The 19,728-nt window shown below is 42.1% G+C and overlaps 1 protein-coding gene across 20 annotated transcripts in view; it reads right to left on the reverse strand.

Annotated features, from left to right (window-relative positions):
* Positions 1 to 647: 647 nt before the first annotated feature.
* Nup98 (nucleoporin 98 and 96 precursor) overlaps positions 648 to 19,728 on the reverse strand; it is a 107,460-nt gene continuing 88,379 nt past the window's right edge. For all 20 annotated transcript variants that reach the window (XM_076548931.1, XM_076549026.1, XM_076548977.1 and 17 more), the window contains 10 exons: positions 19,112 to 19,341; positions 16,064 to 16,330; positions 13,205 to 13,362; positions 11,197 to 11,340; positions 10,314 to 10,456; positions 6,874 to 7,095; positions 6,108 to 6,349; positions 5,540 to 5,694; positions 2,054 to 2,165; positions 648 to 1,954 (listed from right to left, as the gene is read on the reverse strand). In XM_076548931.1, the coding sequence (XP_076405046.1) occupies positions 1,737 to 1,954; positions 2,054 to 2,165; positions 5,540 to 5,694; positions 6,108 to 6,349; positions 6,874 to 7,095; positions 10,314 to 10,456; positions 11,197 to 11,340; positions 13,205 to 13,362; positions 16,064 to 16,330; positions 19,112 to 19,341 (1,891 nt within the window). In that variant the 3' untranslated portion in view covers positions 648 to 1,736. The remainder of the gene's footprint in view (positions 1,955 to 2,053; positions 2,166 to 5,539; positions 5,695 to 6,107; positions 6,350 to 6,873; positions 7,096 to 10,313; positions 10,457 to 11,196; positions 11,341 to 13,204; positions 13,363 to 16,063; positions 16,331 to 19,111; positions 19,342 to 19,728) is intronic.

A 19,728-nucleotide genomic window follows, 5' to 3' on the forward strand; every position in this document is an offset into this window, starting at 1 on the left:
AGACCTCCCCCTTGCAAGATTACAGCACACCATACAGCCAAGTGTAGACCCTTCCAAACACCTGGTAAACATCCGTGGCCAAGTCATCTCCTTATGTAGCCCTGCTGGGTAAAGCAAGCTCAGATTCTGACCCTATGTAAGTTCTTACTAGGAAGCCTCTGTGGGCTCCCACAGGGCTGAGAGGTAGCCAACTGTAGAGATCTTGCCTAGCATGCAAAGACCCTGGGTTTAATTCCCACTACTGCAAGGAAAAAAAAGTGTTTGGGCTCCTCTGAATCTCAGTGCAGCACTAACTGTTCAAAACATTATTTGTGAATCGCATGGTGTGCCTGAGGTCAGGAACTTTTGGGGTTGGCCTATGGCCTTCCTCCTGAGGCAGAGTCTCTAGTACCTGCAGCTGTGACGCCTTCTCCAGGCTAGATCACAATACATGCACTTGCTAGGTAAGCACTCTACCACTGAGCTAAATCCCCAACCCCACATCTGGCTTTTTACATGGATCCTAAATTTGGGTTGTCAGGCTTGTGTAGCTGGTGCTTTGACCTGCTGAACTAACTCTTTAACCCTCTGTTCTCTGTAACTTAAGATGTTTACATTTAGATAAAGAATCTCCAGAGTCCCCCAAAACACAAAGAGGAATACAAGAATACTATAAACATTTCATTTTATTTTTTTTTTAAGAAAGTAGCTTCAGAAAGAGGAAAATAATCTAGATCATTTATATATATATAATTTTTTTAATAAAAACCTTTACATAATCTTCATGCATAAAGATCCAGGAGTGGCCATATTGTCTGTGACAGCCCCAAACATCAGCTGTCTCAGGCCAGAGCCTGGGACTCCCCACAGCCAGCAGCAATGTGGTGAAGGCCTGCCCCCAGGGCCCAGCCAGACCTGTCTTAGTGACCGTTTTACCTTCTGGGAGTGTGGGTGAAAGGTGGGAAATGGTCTTGGCTAGATGGGAGGATTGAGAGGAACACCTTTCACATTCTTCATCCAAACTCCTCTGGCAAATCCAGGAAGATGACTGATAAATCAGGGGCTTCCCAGAGACATGTTTTCTGTGGTTTGAGGCCACTGCACATGATAGTAGGGCAGGTATAGTGTCCATAGGATATACGAGGCATGAACCAAAGAGCCTTTAAGATCTCTGCTTCCATAGCAGACAGCCCTTCTATCTTCAATGAGTCAAAGAACAAGGTCCAACCCTCTTTTGACTCCCACACTCACTGTTAAGAAATCTTCAGGGACAAGCATCAGGGATGGACAGTCAGTCATCTACCAGACATTTGTCTTGTCACTTGTCTCAGTCTTTTCAAACAGCAATGATACAGAAGAGCTGCAGCGGTGTAGGTTAGACGTTGGCATAGGGTGTGTGTGTCACAAGACTCAGAACTTGGTGTGGAAAAGAATTCCCTGTTTTTTTGGGAGGTTCTGCCAAAGAGGTTTTATTGACCATTTTTCAAAAGAAAAAGAAATCAAATAGTCTTGAAGTTGGTAAATGGAGACCTGTGGTTTTTTTTGTTTGTTTGTTTGTTGCTGTTCCAAAAGCCCTTGTATGCTATGTTCAGTATTAGGAAAAACCCTGAACAACTAGTGGATGCTGCTTAGGGCAGCAGAAAGGGAGGGAGGATTCCACATCAACCCTGAAATTGGAAAACTGTCAATTAAAACAATGCTAGAAACTGCTGTGTAGTGAGTATGAATGGGCATGAGTGTGATGGCAAGAGCTAGGTTCATTGGCTCCCAACAGTCAGTTCTCGCAGGTAGGACTGTGTAAGGCCACGAAGCTCCTCCAAGGCATAGTCCTCAGGCATGGGGAGCCTGCCAATGTGGGGAGCCAACAGACGCAAAGGGACGCGTTGAGGGTCTGGTGTTGAGTTGGAAGTGGCATCAGGAGCATGCTGCAGGCTCAGTACTACCCGAAGCAAGTTGGCTACACGTTTGGCCATATCTAGAGAGAAAACCACAGTGAGTGCTGACCACACGGCACTGATGTGGGGTGTCATAAGACAGGAGGTAAGCCACAAGCAAGGAGAGCCCCTGTGCTTACCTGACTGAGCCAGGCGGTCCTTGGCATTGTAACATGGAATCTGCTCTATCCGGTTGCACAGTGAAGTCACTTTGGTGTGTAAGTGCTCTAGTTCATAACCTGAGCAATCCACCTGCAGAGAAACAGACCATTAAGGACAAAAGAAACTTCTACCTCAACCCTCCCCACAGATTACATAAAATCCCAATGACACCTGATAGGAGGGAGGAGAAAAAACAAGAAGCTGGTGGCAGTGCCCATGCTACTACCACAGCATCTGTTTGCTGAAGACAAGACAAAGTATACTTAGCCTTGGGCTTGGACAGGTCTTGAGATGATGATTCATAAACCACATGGTTTTAACACAGCACCAAAAAAAACTTTAGGGCAAATCTGATTCAGAGACATTGTAAGAGGTGGTATTCAAACCAGCATTTAATTTACATCTCCTTATTCATAGCCACAGGGTGGTGGTGGTGGTGGTGGTGGTGGTGGTGGTGGTGGTGGTGGTGGTGGTGGTGGTGGTGGTGGTGGTGGTGGTGGTGGTGGTGGTGGTGGTGGTGGTGCACGCCTTTAATCCCATCACTGGTAGGCAGAGCCAGGTGGATCTTTGTGAGTTCAAGGCCAGCCTGGTCTACAGAGTGAGATCTAGGACAGGCACCAAAACTACACAGAGAAACCCTGTCTCGAAAAACAAACAAAAAGTTCATAGCCATTCCTAAAGCAGTGCAGGACCTCCTCAATCTATACACTCTCCAGATCCACCCCCTATGATTCCAATTATAGTCAATGCTGGCCTAATATGCCAGTCTTCTGGTTCGCTGCCATTGTTTTACTGTGGCTTGGGCCACCACTACTTCTCACCTCAAACAACATACCACACTACTGTTGGCGTGACTTCTACATCTAGTTTGTGACCATTTTATAACCAATTGGTTTTTGAGATAGGGTCTTGATATGTAGCCCCAGCTAGCCTGGAACTCACTGTATATCCCAGGCTCGTCCCAAACTTTCCTCTATCCTCCTATTTCAGCCACATCTTTAAAACACAAAGCTAATTTACTTTTACCCATTACTTTATTCTTTTTTTTTTTTTTTAAAGATTTATTTTATTTATTATGTATACAGAAGAGGGCGCCAGATCTCATTACAGATGGTTGTGAGCCACCATATGGTTGCTGGGAATTGAACTCAGGACCTCTGGAAGAGCAGTCGGTGCTCTTAACCTCTGAGCCATCTCTCCAGCCCCCATTACTTTATTCTTTATACTTTGCAGCAACAGCTTATCCCATTTACCTCAACCTTGACTCTCAGTTAACCTATCTTTCTCACTGTGGACCACCCAAAGTCTCCAGCCACCTCCCTCCTTTTATAGGTTTATTCAAGATGCTTTCCAAGACGCATTTTCCATGGAATTTACTACTTATTCTGTGTTGGTGAATGGCTGGTATGGAAGCATGTGGAGGTCAAAGGACAACTTGTGTGAGTCCATTCTCTCCTTTTACCATGTCCGTTCTGGGGTTTGAATTCAGCCTGTCAAGCTCGGCTACAAGCACTTTATCTGCTGAGTTATCTGACTAGCTCTGGAACTCACTTTGAAGAAGGCTTGCAGAATTCACTGATTTATGTCTATATACACACTCTTACCTTCTGCCAGAACCTTATCACTGACTTTAAATAGTGGTAAACAAAACGAGGTCTTTGCTTTCATGAACTTTACAGACAAGAAAGTATCAAGTAGTAATTAACCTTCAAGAATCGTAAGCGTGATAAGCTGTGGGCATAAAGAAACTGGATGTCTATTTTAGAGTAGGGGCATCAGGAGAAGCATCCTTTGGGCGACCATATGTAAGCTGAGACCTTCCTAACAAGAGAAAGCCAAGCTTTCCAGGTAAAGCAAACAGCCATGTTTACACATGGAGTAAAGAGGAAAACAGCAAGAGAGAACTGGGAAGGTTTAAACATTCATTTTTACTGTGAGTGCTCTGTCCACACGTCTGAGGAAGAAGAGGGCACTGGATCTCCTGGGTTAACTGAAGTTAACAATGGCTGTGAACCATCATGTGGGTACTAGGACCTGAACCTCTGCAGGTGCAGCGACCGCTCTTAACTGCAGAGCCCCAGGTGGAGACTGTTAAGGGAAGACTGTTTCATTAGCTGTGAATGTGGAGACTGAGCCGCACAGCACCACTGACTCCCCCAGACTAGATCAGGCTCTCTCTTTTGTCCTGCCACACTGTCAGCAATCGTGATAAATCTTCTCTTTTACTCTACGGTGATTTCTGCCTTACTTGTATACGTCTTCCCCCACTGAACCAGTACTTTTAAAAGGTAAGGGAAAAACATACTGTTTACCTCCACAGCTCCCAAATCCATCACAGTACTCAGCATATTTGGGGTTCTTAATGACTAAGTTGCATCAATGAACTGATTTCAACTAGAAAGGCCTGCCTCTTCAGTGATTCCTGAATTATGCCCATTATATGTCTGACCCAGTGTGAGGAATTAGAAATGGATGAAAATAGGAACTGTTGTCAAAAGTTTAGTGTAAGGTCCTATGCCAAAGCCCTGTGCCTATTTTGTGTAACCTTCATGAAAACCCTGTTGGATACACTTTATAGTCTATGCCACTGTCCACTCCCTGCCACCCTCCCGGGGAGATGGAGTGGTTAATTAACTTAGTTCCTTAGTCAATGTGGGAAACATAAATCAAATCTAATAGTTTGACCTGAGAAGCTTGAGCTATGAACCTCTGTTCAATGGTATGTAACCTCACAACAGAAAAGATCTTCCCCCAAACTTCAAGAATATATAGATGTGAAAAAAAAAAGTATGATCTGGCAGGTACAAAAAACATAGCACAAGTTTTGGTAGCAAGGGAGAGTACAGCTCACACTTCCAGGGGAAAAAGCAGAGCTAGCCAGTGAGATGGTGCAGCAGGGGGTTGCTTCCTACTTCCCAAACTTGTCCTTGCATCTCTACACCTGTGCTAGGTGTGCTCTTCTCAACAAAAAAGGGCTATCCTGGGCTACACAGTGAGTTCCTGGCTGGCCTAGGTTATAGGGTAAGACTAGCTAAAACAAACAAACAAACAAACAAACAAACCAAAAAAAAAAAAAAAAAAAAACCAAGTCCCATCTTCAACAACATATTTATCAATAAATTAAAAAATTTTTGATCTGAAGTTCCACACAGCCTAGACTGGCCTCACACTTCTGATCCTTTTGCCTCCATTTCTCACTGCTGGGACTGTATGTGTGCCACCATGCTTCCTTCTGTACTGTATAGCATGGCTTTTGTGGTTTGGTTTGGTTTGTTTTTTTGAGAAAGGTGTTTCTACTGTTTGGCTATCCTGGAATTCACAGAGATCCACCTGCCTCTGCCTCCCGAGCACTGGGGTTAAAGCCATGTACCATCACACACTGCTACAGTATGACTTTTTGAAATGGCTGGTTTTAAGTGCCTATGAAAAAGAAAACTAGACAATGGTTTAAGGAATTTAGGTACCTGCTGAATACGGTGGAGCATTTCAATTACTTGAATGTAATCCAGGTAAACAAGCCCAGATGTTTCCCAGTCCTGAATTAGGCTGCTAAGCTCTGGAGGTGCCAGATCTTCTAAGAACCCTTTCAGGTAGTCATAGTTTTCGTTGATAATAGCATCTGAAGAAACAAAACATCGACAGCACTGTGTAAGGGTGTAGTTCCCAATGGTATAGAGGACCAGGCACAAATCTAAGGCAGGCAGGCTGGAGAAGCAGATGTTGTGGAGGCCGATAACTTTTGGCTGCAGGCCTCGGAGCAGCTGTCTCTGGTGGTGTTAACATTCCCACATGTAAGCAGAGAGCTTAGTGCGCAGCAAGGACATCAGTGGCAGATAATACTACAATAGTGCCATCTTTCCCTGTCCCATAGCCCCTTGCCCAGACCAAACCTCCTCTGCAGCATTTTGGAAGAACATTGATCTAAGTCTGCCATGTCCTAAACTGACATCATCTCTGCCTCAGCCATCATGAGGGCTCAACAGGTTAGAAAAACATGGGATAATTCCAGGAGATGTAGGCCTTTGCACTCACCAGAAGCAAGGTGCCGGATAACAAGTTTGTGGCAGCGGTTCCAGTGGCCGGCTTTAAATAAATAGAGGGCCTCCAAGTGCTTATTGGATTCCATGTGTGCTCGCACTGCTTTGGCCTCATGAATCCACTCAGCAGGCACACAGAGCTTCTGCATTAGGAAAGTCTCCTTAGCCCAGGACTCGGGGGTCTCTGACAGCTGGCAGTGCCGGGTAAGCAGCTCTCGAACAGCCTTCTCACGCATGCTATGGGAAGACAGAAGCCAGAATATCATCCTGGTCACAGAGAAGGCTGAGAGTGGTCCTTTGGACAGTCACTCAAATGGGTCATCTCCATCTTTAGGAGACCACTTCAAACTTAAAAAGCAAAACAAACCACAAAGTCATTCTTTGAAATTATGACTTTTCTTAAAATATTTTGATTGTTTTTAGTTATATGTGTACATGTGTGTGTGTTGGTATGTATGTGCGTATGAATGTTGGTGCCCTTGGACATCAGGTGTTGGATCCCACAGAGCTAGAGTTATTATAGGCAGTGTGAGCTGCCTGACACAGATGCAGAGAATGAACTCAGATCCTGCAGAAAAGGAGCAAGTGCTCTTAACTGCTGGGCCATCTCCCAGGCCTCGAGTCTTGAGATTTATAACATGGCTGTATCTAACAGGTGTTCTAAGCAGTAACTTGTTGAACAGAACCTGAAAAGACTGAATTCTTAGGTATTGCCTTGAGGTGCTAGACATATTCATTAGGTTCAAAGGCTTTTCACTCACCTTGAGTCCTCAATGTGTAGGAAGACAAAAATGGCCCACTCCCATAGCCCTTCACTTTCCAGTTGGCCAGCATAACTGGCCTGTAGCACACCCTCACATTGTTCAGACAGATGGGTATAGTTAAGAGCCCGCATCACTTCCCAAAGGTGCCAGCTTAGGCGGTAGTCCAAAGGATCTGCAGTTACACTTCGAGGTTCCAATAGCTGATTGAGATCGTAATGTCTGAGGAGAAGAAAGTATTCAGTTAGGATACTCAGCTAGCAGATCATCTGTAGTGAAAAAACTGTTCAGAAGACAAAAGAAACAGAGGGCGAAGAGTGAGAGGTCTTATCAGTAATACTAGACACCTCTCTCACAAGCCATTCAACAGGTTTGGTATCTGCTACTTTTTTTTTTCCAAGACAGAGTTTCTCTGTGTAATTTTGGTGCCTGTCCTGGATATTGCTCTGTAGACCAGGCTGACCTTGAACTCACAGAGATCCGCCTGCCTCTGCCTCCCAAGTGCTGGGATTAAAGGTGTGTGCCACCATCACCTGGCTCTGCTAGTTGATTCCTAACCATGCTAAAAACCTCAGCCTTTTCAGACTGATGTCATTGATGTTAGTTTTCAGTTGTCAGTTAGCTGATCTTCATGAAGGTCATTTCTTTCTACAGCTTGTAATGTTCAGTTGTTTGAGAGAAACAAGGTCACACACTGTAAACCAGGCTGGCCTTGAACTCAGAGATCTGCTTGCCTCTGCCTTCCAAGTGCAGGGATTAAAGGCATGGACCACCATAGCCTGGCAATTTTGGTCATTCTAATGTAGTAGTATTGAGTGATGGTTTTACCCTTTATCCATTAAAGCTTTTCTCTGTGTAGGATAAGTAACAGGAATAAAACCCAGTGAAACCTGGTTCTTTAAAAGACCAATGAAATTGTAACTGCATAGACTAAGAGAAGACAAAAATTATCAGTGTCAGGAATTTGTGACTATTATAGATTATACAAATATTTTAAAAGAGTAAGAAAAAGCTATGAATAACTTTTCTTCTATTTTTTGAGATAGCCCTGTTTGTCCTGGAACTTGCTATGTAGACCAGGCTGGATGCAGAGATCTACCTGCCGCTGTCTCCTGAGTGCCAAGGCTGTGAAAAACTTGATGTAAAAAATTCACTTCAGTAAAATAAACCCTCCAGAGCACAGAAATGATAGCAACTTGACTTGAGGATAAATAGAAAATGTCAAAAGTTCTATAACAATAAGCAAGTTAAATAGTATTAAAACTTTAGCAAACTGGGGGTGAGGGAGCTGGAGAGATAGCTCAGCAATTAAGAGCAATGATTGCTCTTCCAGAGGTCCTGAGTTCAATTCCCAGCAACCACATGGTGGCTCACAACCATCTGTAATGAGATCTGGTGCCCTCTTCTGGTGTGCAGGAATGCAGGCAGAACACTGTATGCATTTAAAAAACTTTAGCAAACTGGAACTTAAAAAATATAAAGCTTCTGGACTTGTCAAGACAGCCCTGGGTTATGGCTCTTGCTTTCAAGTCTACCAACTTGAGTTCAATCTCCAGGACCCATATAGACAGAATGGACTCCTTCTCAAGGTGTGCTCTAACTTACATATGCACAAATATGCACATGAATTAGAAAGAAAATATCCATAACTCTAATTCTAGGTAATTTGACACCCTTTTCTGACCTTTAAGGGCACCAGACACTGGAGTGTTGCATTGATATACACAGCCAAAAACAATTATATTCATAAAATACAATAAATAAATCTAGGCCAGGCATGGTGGAGCACACTTGTAGTCCCAAGCACTCATGCATGAGGCAGAGGCAGAGGTGAGACGATCTCTGTAGGTTCAAGGCCAGCCTGGTCTACACAGAGACACTGTCTCAAAAGCAAACCAACTATCAAAAAACCAAAATCCAAAAAAGCCAAAAGACTTGAATAGATGTTAGCAAAAAATAGATGAATGATAAATTTTACTTATATACGTACTACAATTTCTTTTTTATAACTAACACTAATATTCTGTATTTAAAGAAAACATCCTGAAAAGTAGAAACAAGCTGTGACCTATTAGTTGTGAACAGAAAACAGAAAATCAAAAATCCTAGTTATTTCTAAGATAAAGTAAAAAGAAGTATCAAAATAATTTTAATCATTTAGATATAATAATTGCATGAGTTAATTTATTACTGTTAAATAAGCCATTCTCCATATATTAAAACCATTTCATGGAGGCACAATACTATAACCCTAACTCATGGGAGACTAAAACAGGGGGAATTTGAGTGTTCAAGGCTAGCCTAGGGTACATAGAATGAGTTCTAGGCCAGTGTGTTGTTTAGAGACCCAGTCTCAAACTACCAAAATAAAGACAAATAAATAAATAAATAAATGTATCAAAACAAATATATACAACACACAGAGAATATCACTATATACTATACTAAGTTCTAAAGAGGACATGTAACAATTAGAGATTTTATACATTACTAGTAAGAATGGAAAACAACAATCACTTTGCTTTAGATGGTCTTGCTATGATGCCTGGTGGACTGAACTTATGGACTCCAGTTAAACTCTCACACCTCAGTCTCTCTAGTAGCTTGTTGTTCAAATCTTAGATGGTCTTTTAATAAAAAATCCAGATCCAGATATCAGGGTGAAAGCTGAAAGATCAGAGAAGTAGAACAGCCAGACACTAGTTCTTACCTCTACAAAATCCTCAGCCTAAAGAGAGTGAGTTCCTGTTTCCTCACGTCTTATAAACCTTTCTCTGCTCTGCCATATTACTTCCTTGTACTAAAGGCATGTGTTTTTCCCAAGCAAAGGCATGAGATCTCAAGTGATAGGATTAAAGGTGTGTGCCACCACTGCCTGACCTTTATGTCTAATCTAGTGGCTGGCTCTGTCCTCTGATCCTCAGGCAAGTTTATTAGGGTATACAATATATCACCACAGAAGTTGTGCCAAACTTCTGGCTTATTACAGCTAGTGTGTGAATAAATATTCACAGCACTTTATCCCTCACATCCAACCAACAACATCTAACTACTCACCAGCAAATCACTATGAAATTACGTAAAAATCTACAGAGTTAGAATAAAGATTCCCCAAAACCTCTGCTGTTCACATAAAAATTGATAAATCTCACCACCAGGCTGAGTGGTAAGAAGCCAGGTACAAAAAGAGTACAGAATGACTTAAATATGTAAATTCCTGAAACATCAAAATTAACTTATAGTCAACAACCCCCCCAATCATTGTATAGGACTGAGGATTAATTCCTAAATCACATTAGGGAATTTCTGTAGGTGACAGAAATGTTTCAGTTGTGTTGGCAGTTATTCTGTGATGTCTATCCAACTGCATGCTTATTTCTATGTAAACTGTATCTCACCGAAATTAACTGACACAATTACCACGCCTGGTGCTGGTTTACCTGTCACTATAGAGTTTTAGGAGATGGAAGCAAACATCCTGAAGTGGTCTCCGTGTGTCTTTTTCTTCCTCTACCATACAGCCCAAACCCTCCAGGTATGATGGAAGAGGGGAGCAGGCATACTTATCACCCTCCGAAGTATTCTGTAAAGGAAGAATTTGATATAGCAATATAAAAGTTGTGAGTTTTATCAACTAGCATTATCATGTCTCAATTATTCATGCATTAATTAATTAATGAAACATCCATTAAGGATGCTGTAATGCTTAAAAGAATCAAGGCTTTTAAACGTTTTTGATACACCTGTTTTCACTCTGGTAAAGACTTAAAGGAGCTCAGGAGATTCCCTTACTTGTCCACTTGTCACAATTCTTTTTTCCCCCCTCAGATGTGAGACAAGGCCTTTTTATGTCAGTGGTTCTCAACCTTGCTAATGCTGCCACCCTTTAATTATAATTCCTCATGTTGTAGTGATCCCCAACCATAAAATTAATTTTGTTGCTACTTCGTAACTGTAATTTTGCTACTGTTATGAATTATAATATAAATATCTGTGTAATGTAAATATCAACTTCAATGAAAAGTTGAGAGACAAGGTAAAGGATGATGTTTTGACCTTGTTGCGTCTGTTTTGATTTTACAGTATTTTCAAAGAGGACAGTCAGTAGTAAGTATTATATTATAAAATGTGATTTCGATGGCTTTTTTTCTGTATTCCTTAAAAAAAAATTTTTTTCTTTTTTGAGACAGGGTCTTCACCACTAGCCACCTGCTTTTGCCTCCAAGTGCTGGGATTAAAGGTGTCACACCTGGGTTGCAGGACTTCTCTGGAAAGACAAAACACACACCAGAGTTCTCACCTGGCTCTTCTGAACACACATACCTGAAATGCTTCTTCATACATGCTGAGAGCCCTGGAAATGGAGGCTGTTGGAGGAAGCAAATACCAAAGATGGACAGCAAGTGCACGTTTCCAATCCAGCTGGGAGCACACATTGATTTGCTTCTGTTCTGAGAGCTGCCACACCTGCAGGAGACAAAAGCATCACATGACAACTTTATGTTGCCTTGGTTATTACTGCTTGTCTACAAGCTGCTCCTTTTGGTTTTGTTTTTGAGACAGGACCTCACTATGTATACCAAGCTGGCCTTGAACTAAGATCCTACTGCCTCTCCCTCTCCCAAGTGCTAGTATTAAAGGAGTGTGCTACCATACCCAGTCTTAATGTAATGGTTTGAATATGAACTCTCCCCTCCCATAATTAACAAGACAGACATAAAGACACAGAATCAGATAATCAAAGAGTAAGCAGCAAAAACTGGGCTTAAAATAATTACTTCCGTGCCGGGCGTTGGTGGCGCACGCCTTTAATCCCAGCACTCGGGAGGCAGAGGCAGGCGGATATCTGTGAGTTCGAGGCCAGCCTGGGCTACCAAGTGAGCTCTAGGAAAGGCGCAAAGCTACACAGAGAAACCCTGTCTTGAAAAACCAAAAAAAAAAATAATTACTTCCTTTTTTGTAAAATGAAGAGTGGTGGCTATTAAAAAGAATGATACTACATTACATGGAAAAATGTTCATACACAGTAAATTGAAGAAAAAAATTTCAGAATCATTCTCCATAACTTTGCTTGATATAAACACATGCAAATATGAACCTATACATCAACACAGATGAATACAGATAATTATATAGTTTCCTATGTAAACATTACTATGATATGGGATCCAGACTTCAACATTAAATCTTTGTATTTACTTATTATTGTATGTAGGCATATGCGTGACATGGCATGGTGTATGTGTTAGGTCAGAGTTTGTGAGACTCAGTTCTTCTCTCCGTCTACCACAGGGTCCCCTAGACTGACTGACTCGGGCTGTCAGGCTCGACAGCAAGGCCTTTCTTTACCTGCTGTGTCTGTCATCTTGCCAGCTCCAGTTTTAACATTTGCATAATTAGGCCAGTGAGATGGCTGGCTGAGTGGGTAAAGCGTGGGAAACTGAGTTTGACTCCTAAGACATTGGCAAGTTATCCTTTGTTGTTCATGCATGTTCCATGCTACACACACACACGCTTGAGAGTGAGAACACACAAATAAACAAATGTAGTAAGATTTTTCTAAAAATTGTTTTTGAGACAGGGCCTTATGTAGTCCTAAGTACTCACTAAGTAGCTCAGGTTGGTCTCGAAGCCCCGGCAATCTTTGGCCTTGCCCTCTGTGTACTGAGATTAGAGGTGCACAATACAGCTAACATTGGATTTTTTTTTTTTTTTTTTGGTTTGGTTAATTGTGTGACATGGTTTTTTGTTTGTTTTTCTAGAAAAGGTTTCTCTGTGTAGCCCTAGCTATCCTGGAATTTGCTTTGTAGACCAGATTGGCCTCAAACTCACAGAGATTCACTTATCTCTGCCTCTCAAGTGTAGGATTAAAGGCCTGCACCACCACTGCCCAGCCTGACATGATGTTTCGAGACAGGGTCTCTCTTTTTTTTTTTTTTTTAAAATAGATTTATTTATTATGTATACAGTGTTTGTATGCCTGCAGGCCAGAAGAGGGCACCAGATCTCATTATAGATGGCTGTGAGCCACCATGTGGTTGCTGGGAACTGAACTCAGGACCTCTGGAAGAGCAGCCAGTGCTCCTAACCTCTGAGCCATCTCTCCAGTCCCGAGACAGGGTCTCTTTATGTAGCTCCAACTTTACTGGACTTCTCTAGACCAGGTTTGCCTTGAACTTGGTCTAGATCTCACAGCACTAGGACTAATGGTGTGAGCCATTGTGATTGGCTGCCTGACATTTTAATTTGAAAATATTTCTACCTAGAAATAAGACCAAACTGGCAGTTATATTAACAGTGTACAGTTTACAAGAAAAATTAATGACATTACCGGTTTTCCAGCTAACAGGGCAAATATGCGCAACCTTTCATCCTGGATGAAGCAGTCAGCCTGGAGCTGATGCCAATCGGCTAACTGCATGGTGAGCAGCTCTCGGACTGACTGGCTACCCACCAACTGAGACAAAAGAAGAGCAAGGCGATGATCACCTGTAAGAGAAACACAAGTTTTCAGGTGAGGACTAAGGATTAACCGACCTGATGAAACACAGACCACTGTACTTCTTCCAGGCCTTTGGAGGAAAGACTTGACATCAGTGTTAAAATACAGATACTTCATACTTGAGTAGTGTATCTTCCAAGTGCTTTAACCTAAAAAGGTATACAATATGTAGTGGTAATAGCAGCTTTTCTCCCTCTGCACAAGGCACCACACATCTATAAAATGGAGTCAAGTTAGCTAGGTATGGCAGCACATGCCTTTCATCCCAGCACTGCAGAAGCAGAGGCAGGTGGATCTCTGAGTCTGAAGCCAGCCCTGTCTATAGAGTGAGTTCCAGACAGCCAGGGGTCCATGGAGAAACCCTGTCTGGAAAAACAAACAACAACCAAAATGACAAAAAGGAGGAAAGTGTCACCTGCTCCAGTGTCTGCCATGAAAATGAGATGACCTCACTGAAGACAAGCCCAACTAGAGTGCACCACACAGCACAGAGAAATGAGAAACTGAACCCGAAACAGCAGACACACATGTGGTTTGTGCAGTGTCACAGGGGTGCTGGAAGAGCAGCCAGTGCTCTTAAGAGCTGAGCCAGCCCCAGCCTCATGTCCTGTCAGAAATTACAACTATCATCTTAAAAGGCTCATTTCACAAATTAGACTGCACCAGGATCACAAGGACATGTGCTGTTAGACCCAGTTAGCTCTGATCTGACCACATTCGGGGGGTGGGGGGGTGGTGTGTGTGTGTGTGTGTGTGTGTGTGTGTGTGTGTGTGTGTGTGTGTTTGTCAACAAATGACCTAAGATTCATGTAGCAAGCAAGCACTGCAGTCCGAGTGGCCATGAACTGCTAGTGTTCTAGGTGACAAAGGAAAAAAGGAAGATCATTTGTACGTCTGTATCTGTTGGTCGATATACATAAATACCATGTTCAACACAGATGGCTAAGTTAAGAGAGGATGCTGATTTATCGTATCTTGATATAATAATTTATTGACTACACTTTCCTCTGATCAGAATTAGCCAGGCAATGTTGGTTGATAGTGTTGTTTGTATTAATTTGTTTATTTACTGTCTACCTATCTATCCACCTACCTAACTACATACCTATGTACCTGTCTTTTAGGTTCTCTCTATGTATGTAGCCCTGTCTGTCCTAGAACTCAAGAGATTCCCCCGGCCTCTACCTCTCAAGTGCTGGGATTAAAGGCGTGTGCCACCAGACCCAGCATCAACTGCCTATTTTTAGAAGTTGCTGATTTAGCTTTCTTGTGTTCTATTCCTATAATCTCAAATTGGCCAAGCTCACCAAAACAAATATAGTTAATGGCTATAATTAGTTGGCTTTGAATAAAGCATGTTCCAATACAGTCTGATCAAGAATCTAACCATACATATATAGATTATGCTGAATTATGCCGTTATTTTCATCAAGATTTCTGTTAAGATGGTTATAAAGCAATTGCTGAATGTCTTACTGATAGAAGAAAAGTTTAAAAAGCACAAATCTTAAATCAGTAAGTATTTCAACCTAGAAATACTTAGCTTATATAGCTTATTAAACGTATAATGGGATGAAATAGTGAGTTATTACAAAAGATCTATGTATAATACGTTCAGATTATTGTTTCTGGAAACAGGGGATGGAAAAAGAAAAAAGAATGTCAACAAGGGAGGCCTGAGGAAGGCTCAGCGGTTATGAGGGTTTGCTGTAGCAGGGGGGTGGTGGCAATGGGGGTGCACGCCTTTAACCCCATCACTAGGGAGGCAGAGACTGGTGGATCTCTCTGAGTTCAAGGTCTGCCTAGGCTACAAAGTGAGTTTCAGGACAGCCAGAGAGTTACACAGAGAAACTCTGTCTCCAACACCAAACAAACAAAAAGGGGGGTTTCCTGTGCAAGCATTTGGCCTCTAGCACCTCTGTAACAAGTTGGGTGTTTCATGCACACCTGTAAACCCAAGTCCAAGAGGGGCTGGAGACAGGAGGATTGCTGAGGCTTGCTATCTTCCAGCCTAATTGAGAGAGCGCTAGCTTGCCCCTATTTCAAGGTGAGACCTTGCCACAAAGAAATAAGTAGACAGTGATAGAAAATGACACCTATCAGCCTCTTCTGGCCTCCTTATGTGTGTTTAAGTGTTCATTTGTGCGCACACACACACACACAAATAAAATGTCAAAGGAATATGCTAATGTTACATTAAAAGATTGCTAAGAAACGATTATAGCTATCTATGATATTTTAAATGAAAGAACAGAATGTACATCAGGAAATTATCTTTGACAGGCAAGGATAGTCACCTCTATACTACTGAGGACCATTAGGACACTAAGTCTAAACCATTTATATGTATATGTTGTTCAGTATGCATGCATTTGTGTATACTTTATGTATTATAAGGATAACCACTGAAAATGTTACGATGACTAAGTCTTAGAATTTGGGTGATTTTGTCCTATTTTTTTTCTACTTATCTGAAGTTTCTGATTTACTACAAACGCACATAACAAAATCAACACAATTTTAATTAAACAAACGATATTTAAGTTTCCAGAGTTGTTTAGAAGAACAAGGCATGGTCTCTAGAGGAACCAACAATCTTCTTGGGATACAGTTAAAAGGCAAACTACAATTAAGGAGCAGGGTTAGTGCGGAGGAAGTAGGTAGTGATGCAGAGGATCTCATCCCTACCTGACTGTTGTGCCAGAGAACAGGCCTCACTAATCCTACTGCCTGTGAGGTAGCTGAAGACAGCTTCTATGGGATTGTCTCTTCGGGTTAAGGAAACTTCCTCTTCAATCTGGGGTGCAGCAGTACGGGACAGCCATCGGGAAAAAGCTCTTCTTCGCTCCAGAACCTGAATGTATTCAGTGGGCTCATCCAGCTGGCTGTCAAGCTCCTTCAGGTGGCCCCACAGGGCTTCACATAATGTCCATGTCAGGCTCCAGTGCTTCACAACTAAGAAAGTACAAAAAGCAATGCTATCAAAGTCTAGCAATCACTCCTGAGAGCTCATCACTTATTGTGGTGCAAAACACACCAATTACCACCATAAACACTCATTCAAGTTTGTGGGTTCACTACTCCCAACCCGGTCATCTCAACTTATAAGGGTTTTGTGTTCTGACAAATAAAACTTGCCTGGAGATCAGAGGGTGGAGCTAGCCAGAGTTAACTATAGAGGTCAGGCCGTGGTGGCACACACCTTTAATCCCAGCACTTGGGAGGAAGCAGGAAGATCAGGAGTTCAAGGCCACCCTTGGCTACAGGAGATCAAATCAGTTTAAAACAGAATGGTGGTAGCTCATACCTCTGATCCTAGGCACTTAGGATCCCAGCACATAGGAGGCTCACACCTTTAATCCCAACACTAAGGAGGTGGAGACAGGGTCTTGGCCCCATTCAGCCTAAGGATTTGTAGAGACAGGAACAATGCCCCCTCCATTTGGTCTGGGATTTCGTACAGGTAAAAAGTCTCTAGTGGCTGGCTGCTCTGCTTCTCTGATCTTTCACCCTAACATCTGACTCCAGGTTTTAATTGTTAAGACTCATTAGGATTACACTTCATATAAGTTGCACAGGTACAGGGTATATTTGCTCACTCCATGTACCTGTGATACTTACATAACAAACATGACTTGATGGATGCTCCCTTAAATTCTTCTAGCCTAATTGTGGCTATTAACTGTGATAGTCAAGAAAAGATTTTGCAATTTGAAATTCTGCTACCAAACACTTTAAAAAATAATTTTATGTATATGGGTGTTTTGTATGTATGTGTGTCTGTGCACCGTGTGTGCCTAGTGGCCACAGAAGCTCCCTTGGAACTGGAGATATAGATGGTTGTGAGCATCTGTGTAGGAGCTGGAAATCATTCACCATCTGCACCTCACTTCCCCACAGCAGCAGCAGATTGCTTTAGCTGGTTTGCTAATAGAGCAAATATAGAAATACAGCCACAGCTAGGGCTATTGTCCTTCAAGTTGACCTCCACACATTTAAGTGGCACATATATGTACATGTACAACACAGACACAGAGACACACACACACACACACACACACACACACACACACACACACACACACACACTGTAATGCTGGGCCTGGCATATGAGTCTTATTAAATAAGGTGCCAAAACAACAGAGAAGAGACAGCTGCTTAACAAGAAGTGATAGCAAAACTGAATATTCAAGGTAGGAGACTGAGGATAGATTCCTACTCCCCACTTTGAATCTCATCAACTCAAATGGACAAAGACCTTTATCTAAGACCTGAGACATTTATACTGTAACAGGAAAACACTGGTTAAACACTAAGATACAGGACCAGGCAGTGACTTCCTGCAGAAGACCTAATAAGCAGCAAGTATTGACAAAATGTACCAGAACAAAGAGCTCTTGCATGGAGAAGAATCGATGATCAAAAGACAGATTATGAAACGGGAGGAAATCCTTGCCAGCTGTTTGTCTAACAAGGGATTAGTATCCAGAATAAAAAGATAACTAAAAAATAACTAGCCGGGCGGTGGTGGCGCACACCTTTAATCCCAGCACTCGGGAGGCAGAGCCAGGCGGATCTCTGTGAGTTCGAGGCCAGCCTGGGCTACCAAGTGAGCTCCAGGAAAGGCGCAAAGCTACACAGAGAAACCCTGTCTTGAAAAACAAAACAAAACAAAAAAATAACTAAATAAATAAATCAAACAAATCAATAAATGGCTAAGCAAATGAGCCAACAAATTTCAAATGAAGTACAAATCTTTAGCTACTAGGGAAATGCAAATCAAGACTCAATCCCTTGAGTTTCCATTTCACCCCAGTTGGAATGATCAACATTAACATCAAGAAAAAGAAAACCAGACCATTCAAAAAATGACAAATACTGGTTGACAGCATGTAGAGAAAAGGATCTTTTATGTGTTCTTGTTAGAAATGTAAATTAGTCCAGTCAATATAGCAACAAGTATGGAGGTTCCTGAACAAATTAAAATGTAACTACAGTGTGATTTAGCCATATGACTTCTTACCCCAAAGGACGAAAGTCAACTCATAAAAGATGCCTGTACAGCCACTGTGACTGCAGCTTGATTTCAAACAGCAGGTCAGGGAAATCAGTCTTGACTGATATCAACAGAGGTATATGGAGAGAGAAAGTGTGCTCTATATACATGGCGGAGGTTTACTGAGCAATAAGGAAGAATTAAACTAGGGCATCTGCGGGTAAATGCATGGTAACCAAAATAAGCCAGACTCCAAATAAAACAAAATAAAATTGAAATTCCATGTTCTCTTTTATAAGTGGAATTTAGGAAAGAAGGACATTATAAAAAGAAAGAAAAACCATGCTTAGTGGCACATGCCTTTAACCCGAGCACTTAGGAGGTAGAGGCAGGCAGAGGAGCTCTCTGAGTTAGAGGATAGCCTGCTCTATAAATTGAGTTCCAGGATAGCCAAGGCTACACAGGGCTACCTTGTCTCGAAAAACAAAAACAGACAGGAAGATATACCTGACAGTAAGGGATAAAGTAATAGGGATAAGAGAGGGTGAATATAATCAAAGCATCTAAGACACACACGCACAGTTAGCACATGCCAATAATAATGATAAAGGGCAAATAACAATTGCTATCTCCTGACACAATGATAATTATAAATCCAAACTTCACGTCTCCTAGAAACATATGCTACTGCTAACCTGACTCCTGGGACATCAAAGGCTAGCAGCACGATGTGTACTCACTCTGTACTTCCAGCAGATCTCTGGGTGACTCCTTAACCCAATCTGCGTAATCATGAATGACTGAGACCCCGGGGTTGGGGACAATGAGAGGACACAGCTCGTCTACATGCACAGTGCTATGTTTTAACTTGAGCTCCAGAGGCGTCTGGTATAACTGCAGATCTTCATCCAGCTTCCTTTGTCTCAAACCAAGTTTTTCCAAATGAACTTTGAATGGGGATTCAGATAGACTAGGAGAAACAATAATGAGTTAGAAAATGAAGAAACGGCTGAAATTTTCCTACAACCAACCTTTGCTGACTTCCAACAGAATAAAAAGCATTTCACTGTAATGTTTGTTTTTTTGTGACAGGGTTTATGTAGGTCAGGCTGGTCTTGGATCATGTAAGCAAGGATCACATTGAATCTCTCAACTTCTTGCCTCCACTTCCCTAAGTGATGGGATTACAGGCATGCAGGCATGGACCACCATCCTGGGTTTATGCTGTGCTGGGAATGAAACCATGGGCCTTGAGCATACTATGCAAACACTCTACCAACAGAGCTACATTCATGGCCCTCAGAAATGATATTTTCAAGATTTATTTGTATGTAGTGTATGTGTGTATGCTGTGGTC

Source organism: Peromyscus maniculatus, chromosome 1 (assembly GCF_049852395.1).
Source record: "Peromyscus maniculatus bairdii isolate BWxNUB_F1_BW_parent chromosome 1, HU_Pman_BW_mat_3.1, whole genome shotgun sequence".
NCBI lineage: Eukaryota > Metazoa > Chordata > Mammalia > Rodentia > Cricetidae > Peromyscus > Peromyscus maniculatus.